At 35.9% G+C, this 6,890-nt stretch overlaps 1 protein-coding gene across 1 annotated transcript in view; it reads right to left on the bottom strand.

Moving 5' to 3' along the window:
- LOC107683536 (arf-GAP domain and FG repeat-containing protein 1-like) overlaps nt 1-6,890 on the bottom strand; it is a 12,503-nt gene that overhangs the window by 4,585 nt on the left and 1,028 nt on the right. The window contains exons 2-7 of the mRNA XM_016479605.1: nt 6,605-6,698; nt 4,413-4,528; nt 4,125-4,275; nt 2,753-2,873; nt 2,428-2,532; nt 1,861-1,893 (exon numbers count right to left, since the gene is read on the bottom strand). Coding sequence (XP_016335091.1) covers nt 1,861-1,893; nt 2,428-2,532; nt 2,753-2,873; nt 4,125-4,275; nt 4,413-4,528; nt 6,605-6,698 — 620 coding nt within the window. The remainder of the gene's footprint in view (nt 1-1,860; nt 1,894-2,427; nt 2,533-2,752; nt 2,874-4,124; nt 4,276-4,412; nt 4,529-6,604; nt 6,699-6,890) is intronic.

The raw sequence follows: 6,890 nt of genomic DNA, 5'->3' as shown, positions 1-6,890 counted from the left end.
GTGGAAAATAATGTGTTTTTTGAACCTTAAACCGCATAAACACATTTCATTACACCAAATACACAAAATAATGTTCTTTTTAGCAGCATCATATCACCCCTTTAAAGCACAAAAATGACTAAAATTGAAACTGAAATAAAAAATCAATTAACCTTAACAAAAAAATCCTTAAAAAACAATAATAAGAAGAATGCCAAAAGCACATGATAAAATTACTAAAACTAAAATATAAAAATAACAGCTAATTCTAAATTTTAATAAATACTATATTAGTACATAACACTGTTTGAAATGCATGAAAAATATTTTTGACATAAATGTTTTAAGTTTTTAGCTTTAAGAATGTAACCTCTACATTTTTTCCCACACATTCTGAAAAGTATCTAAATCTTAAACATACACATGTTCAGATTCAAAGGAAAAAGTCAGACACCCAGGCAATTCTATACTATATTTAAATATTTGATGAAAAATGTTCAACATTCCAGTGCAGAATTCGGTGACACAATGCTAGAGTGATGCTGCTTCTATGTGGTTATGCTTGTTCTAGAAGCATCATTCAGTGGTTGTTAAGGTATTCTGGGCGGTTGCTAGGTAGTTGCTCACTGGCCCAAGTCAAAAGGTCTCACCCCTGAGTTTCTATGATATTCTAGTCTCTAGATGTGACTCATGTCAGTCCTTTGATGTTAGTTTAGGCAGAAATCGTACGTCTGATCACTTCGGAAAAGTGCATCCCTTTCCTCAAAAAGCTGCATAAGTTGTGATGATCATACATGTCTATAACACAAAAGCATTATGTGCTGAAGATGATTCATTCGCATCCTGGTATAATATGGTAACACTTTAGTATAGGGACCAATTCTCAATATTAACTGGCTGCTTATTATTAGCATGCATATTATTAACATATTGGCTGTTTATTAGCACGTATAAAGCACATGTGCTGCATGATCATATTCTACATCCCTAATCCTACCCAATACCTAAACTTAACAACTAACTTTCTAACTATTAATAAGCAGCAGTTTATTGAGGCAAAAGTCATAGTTGATGGTTTGTTAACAGCCTTAAAATAAAGTGTGACCTATAATATTAATACTCCAGTATATTCTACAAATAATTCTACACATTCTTCCACATCAACAGGTTATGTGTGAGTACAGACGTGAAACAAAGCAGGCGCTGGTCTGGGCGATTTTCTAAATATACCTTTACTTTAAAGCCTGTGCCTTTTTCATTATCAAAGAGCAGATTGTCTCTCCTTGACCTGGCAGAGCTGTAATGTAGGGCTTTTAAGTAGCTGGCTGGAGCGGGTGCAGGACACATTCAATATCATTCTGTGACTTTAGCATGGCACTGCTGGTATTTAGAAACTCCGTCTGAGGCCACTGCAGTGAGAAACATCTCTGAAGCTGGACTGAACTGGGTGATGAGCTAAGGTGTTTTTTAAAATAGCTTCTTAGCTTTTGTAGCTTGTTTCACCGTACTGGCTTACTGTATATAATACTGTGGCCACAAACTGCTGACATTCTGAATGTATTTATCTTACACTAAGACTAGCTTGGTCATTTGATCTTGATCTAAACCACAGTCTTTCCACTGGTTTCTTGTTAACAGCATTATTCCATGGGGGTACAATTCTGCATAGCGTCAAGCTTTTCCTCTGCCCCTTTCTGTTTCTTTCTCTATGATACGCTCACATATGCACAAACATTATATCTGCACACTAATGAATGCATTTTCTTTTTGCTTGTCATGGCTGGCTCACTCAGCATTGCAGCCAGATGGTCTGAGGTATAGCTGTCTAGTGTCTGCATTGCACAATCACTCATAATCACATATATTGTTTAAGCAACTTACCTAAAGTAAAGCTGTTTTTGAAAGTGCTACTTGCTGTGAAATAAAGGATAAGGAAAGGAAGATGAGATTAAATGCAACTGTTATGGCTCAATAGTGAAGAAAGACTTGAGGGACAATGAATTTTTAAACACTACAGAAATGTAGATATACATTGCAATCTATTATTTTGAGACTGTAGATTAAAGTGCTTATTTCTAATTTAATAAAAAATGTTTTATCAATTTTTAAGTGGAAAGTCTAACTCTAAAATGTACATGAATTTCATTTACTTGAATGTCACAAATTTGCTTACAGTTGATTAGTGGTTTATAAATAATGCAGAATTTGAAATATTACTTTCTAATCTTGAATTATATTGAACATTTTATTTTCAATTTTACATAACTTACTTTTCATTTTAAATCATAACATTTAAAACAAAACTCTTTGTTTAAAGTTTTTAAAAAACATTCTATTTATTTCCAGGCGTAAATAAATGTCAATGTGGACTTTTTGGACCCTATTGTATACTTACAGAAATGTATTTTATGTGCTAGACACAATCCATGTGTGTGTGTCTTTTTGTACCTGAAGGACGTGGAAGGGCTGGAAAGGAGGATGGATGATTCTGGTGTCCCATTCCAGAAGAAATTGTTCTTGGCCTCTGTCTCTCCACACCACTTAACAATGTGTCTTAGATAGAGAGCAAGGAACAGACATTAAAACAATTAAATACAAATTAAAAAGTCTAATGATGACTCACAGTACAGTACATCTGTGTTAATAATCAGGAGAGGAGGGAGGTAGACAAGACAGAAGGAGGGGGAAGAGAAGACCGGAAAAGAGGAAGAAAAACAGATTGAGTAAAGAAAAGAAGAGCAGATGGGTAGAGAAGAGAGTTTGAAGGCTGTACCTTTAATGGGATGATCTCTGAAGCTCTGTGAGCGAGTTGGCCTGGCAGTGAACACCTCAGTGCGGCTATCAGCTGGGGAGACAGCAGGAGCTCTGTCCCATATTGACAACTGGGACTGGGACTGTGGGAATACACACACACACACACAGTATTAAAAATCAGATCAGCACCCGCGGTGTGACACATTTTGGGGCTGGTTTTCAGATCAGAGATGAAAGCATGTTAGATAGCTCGATCCAAAACCCTCTTTCACTCTTACAGTTCAAATCAAGCAATACATCAGAAATGTGCTCCTATTAGTTCATTATTAGATCTAATTCATTAAAGTGAAATTACAGTTTTATACTTCTTTACTGACACTAAGCCTGTTTTACTCCATTTTCTTTGTAAAATAATTTTATGTAAATTTCTCTTGCATTTATAACAATAATGATTTCGTTCATTTAAAGCTGCAGTCCGTAACTTGCGTCTTGCGGAAGAACATTGTAGCCGGAGCTACTTCTCTCTGTTTATGTCTATGGCGAATCACGCAGGTACTGGGCTACTCCACAGCGGTACCTACCCGAACCAGTCTAAAATAGTCCGAATATAAACACTTATTATAGGTGTACCGTAGTGATTCAGGACAAGCCAAAAACATGGTTTGGAAAATGGATTCATGGTGTACTCGCTTACTATATAAATTTTTTAATTTTTGAACACAAAAAAGTTACGGACTGCAGCTTTGCTGGGCTACTCCGCAGCGGTACATACCCGAACCAGTCTAAAATAGTCAGAATATAAACACTTATTATAGGTGTACCGTAGTGATTCAGGACAAGCCAAAAACACGGTTTGGAAAATGGATTCATGGTGTACTCGCTTACTATATAAATTTTGTCATTTTTGAACACAAAAAAGTTACGGACTGCAGCTTTAAGTGAAACTGTAGTTTTAAAGCACTGACAATAAGCCAATTTGAATGTTCTATTTTTCTTTGTAAAATCATTTGATGCATTTTCTGTCCATAATAATAATAATAATATATAATAATTATTGTTGTTATTATTATTATTAGCTTTAAAACTTTACTGACACTAAACCTATTCGTATAATCTATTTTCCTTCTAAAATCCTTTGTAATATCGCTTTGGATAAAAGCGTCTGCTAAATGACTAAAAGTAAAGTAAAGTAAAAGTAAAGTAATATGCATTTATAATAATAAGTATTGATAATAATATTAACGAAAAAAAATTACATTAAGGATTAATTTTATTATCATTACCACCAACATTTTTGCTCTGTTAGTCTAATAATAATAATAATAATAAAATGACTTTCATTTAGCATAATAATAATACATTTAATAAACCAATATACAATGTACACTCACCAGTGTACGGGTGGGCCGGGCAGTGGGGTTCAGAGGATGTCCAGGCGGAGGCTGATTCTGAGCGGGCCCGTGTGGAGCTGGAACAGCCTGAACCCCTGGAGCCCATGGGGACTCATTTGCATCCCTGCGGATCTTGCTCTTAGAGAAATGCCTGGAAAAACAGACACTTCTTAGTATCGCATTCTTTGACTTTCATCTATAGATAATGCAGGGAGAAAAAGCTGAATGGTTTAGGACATGTATTGATCATTCAGTTTGATCCACACTGACACACTTTTTCTCACTCACCATTTCTTTCTCTCATATTTGTCCTGCAAGAACTCTTTCAGCTTCTGTGTGTCACGTGCGTCAAAACAGCCGTCTGTTTTGGGGTCAAATATGCAGAGCCAGGTCCTCCTTCCAACCTAACGACCCCATAAACCAAGAACATAGTTAATCTCCTTTTAAAGCCTCATTAACAAAGTTTACACAGCCTGTTACAGGCTAATCGTCATATAGCACAGAGTGAGACTTCAGAGGAGAGGTTTGCTCGCATTTTAATGTAAAATTGAGATTGCGCAGCACTACTTAGAAAGCATGTTGCATCTTTGTGGTTATGTTTGCAATTAACTTAAAAGCTTTATTATTACTGAACATTAATAGTTAATGTAAACATGTCAAACTGCTACTGTTTGTTGCATTACAAGGAAACTCTCTGTTCCAGTATGATGTTTCTGAGGTACTTTAACAAATTAGACTTTGACCCAGATGCTCAGTGACATAAAAGACAAAAAAGGAGTCCAAATGCACACATTTTTAGCATCGAATAAGCTTAGATGCAATTTATCAGGCTCTGTGATTTGTGTATGGATTAGTAACGATTTAGCCATGTGGTTTTCATTTATCATGCGCTTCAATGTCATCACTAGCATTGATATTTGCTGTGCCTGTCCGTTCCTTCTCATACTCAAAGTGCTTTACTGACAGCAAGCGGAGGAATGAGTCAGATTAATTTTTTGCCAGTGTTATACAAGCAACGGCACCCACCCTCTGAGCATTCAGAGTTGGCTTCAACTGTAATGTGCAAGAATCCTGTAGTGCCAATCGTGGGTGTGAATGTGTGTGTGTGTCGGTTGGGGAGTGAAAGAGCAGCGTCTGTACTTGTACCCATTCACCCATTCAGATTTGCTCACACGCTCATGGGAAAACCGCAGTATATTATGTACTAAAAACTCTATATATATTATGCTGTGCCCACACACCATTTAAACACAGATGAATTCATGCAAAACTTAACAGAGGCTCTTAGTGTCAAGCTATCTAACATTTGCTCAATGCACTACTAAGTTAGCCTGCTTTTGTAGTTTATATTATTGAAGACATCAAATGTTTTCAGTCTTTCATTTCTGAGGATGGACCAGGTAGTTTTACATATGCACTTTGACACACATCCACTTAAGAAATACAGCCGAAAATAAACTGTGAAAGTCTATCCCTTACACATGTGGTATTTTCTATTAATAGAATTTAGAGTATGCTACTTATGAGGTTGTTGATATGAGACATAACATATGTCTATGCAAAATATGCTCTATATTTGCTTGTTTTTTTTAATACTGATTTTATTGTACTTTTTGTGGCTATTGCTATATTGTTATTATATAACAATATAAGTTTTAGCACTATATAATCTGTATATGTGTATATGTATATAATAGTTTCCCTTTTAATGTTTAATCTTAAGACTCCTATGTAAACGCCTCCTTTGCAAGAGTAGCAGTTCAGTGCTATGTTTATTTTGGCCTTTGGGTTTACTGTTTAGTCCAGGGGTCAGGAATTTTTACCATTATGATGGCAAAAATAATGTTTCCCCATTGATGTTCATTCAAAAGTAACCCTGTATTCTGATTCTGACTTTTTTTTCCCCAAGCATTTATCTCTAATTACAACCATTTGTGTTAGATTTTTAAAATATTAATTAACATATTTTGATTATTAACTCGACATATATTAACTAGCAATATATTTTTTTAATCAGTCACCAAATAGAGATCACTTTATTTACTTTGGGGTCCAGGGAGGGTATGATTTTGCACAAGACCAATACAAATTTGCCAACTTATATGATGTCCTAAAAAGCATGTACTCTTTTTATTATGGAAAAGTGCATACATTAAGAGTGTAAAAAAAGGGGGCATGCAAGGTATGGGACAAACTACCACTTTACGTTATATTATATTAAACATTTAAATTGTGTTGGCGTTAATAGCCTTGGACATTTTCCCATCCTGTACCCCCTCTCTCCCTCTCCCACTTCCTGTCTCATATACTCTCTTATCATAATAAAAAGTTAAATATGCCAAAAATGAATCTTTAAAAATATTTTTTTAGATTGACTTCATCCTATGTTACCTCAAAAAGAAAAGGCAGCTGTTTAGCAGCTGTCTCCCGTTCAGAAACTCGCACAGCATCTTTTATGTACTAGTAGACCTGTCACTCACCTCGTTGCCATGGTTTTGCAAAAACTCCACTTCCTGTTGGGAGAAGGTTGTCATGGAAATAGACTTAACTCTGTGGGGGGGGTTGAGCCCTCTCCTGAAACAGAAACAAACTGCGTGGTTAAACGCGAAACTGGGAAGAAACGTTCAACGGGTTGGCATTTATTTGAACACGAACAATATGAGATAAACTGTGCAGGACGTGAACGAGCCGTGAACGTGTACTGCAAGAACCTTTTGCAGCAACAAATTACAAAACCGTGAAGGAAGCGGGCTGCGGGCTGCTGGC

Source organism: Sinocyclocheilus anshuiensis, unplaced genomic scaffold, assembly GCF_001515605.1.
Source record: "Sinocyclocheilus anshuiensis isolate Anshui unplaced genomic scaffold, SAMN03320099.WGS_v1.1 scaffold874, whole genome shotgun sequence".
NCBI classification, from domain to species: domain Eukaryota; kingdom Metazoa; phylum Chordata; class Actinopteri; order Cypriniformes; family Cyprinidae; genus Sinocyclocheilus; species Sinocyclocheilus anshuiensis.
Note: the sequence above shows the minus strand (reverse complement) of the source record. Positions and strands in the feature narration are given on the sequence as shown.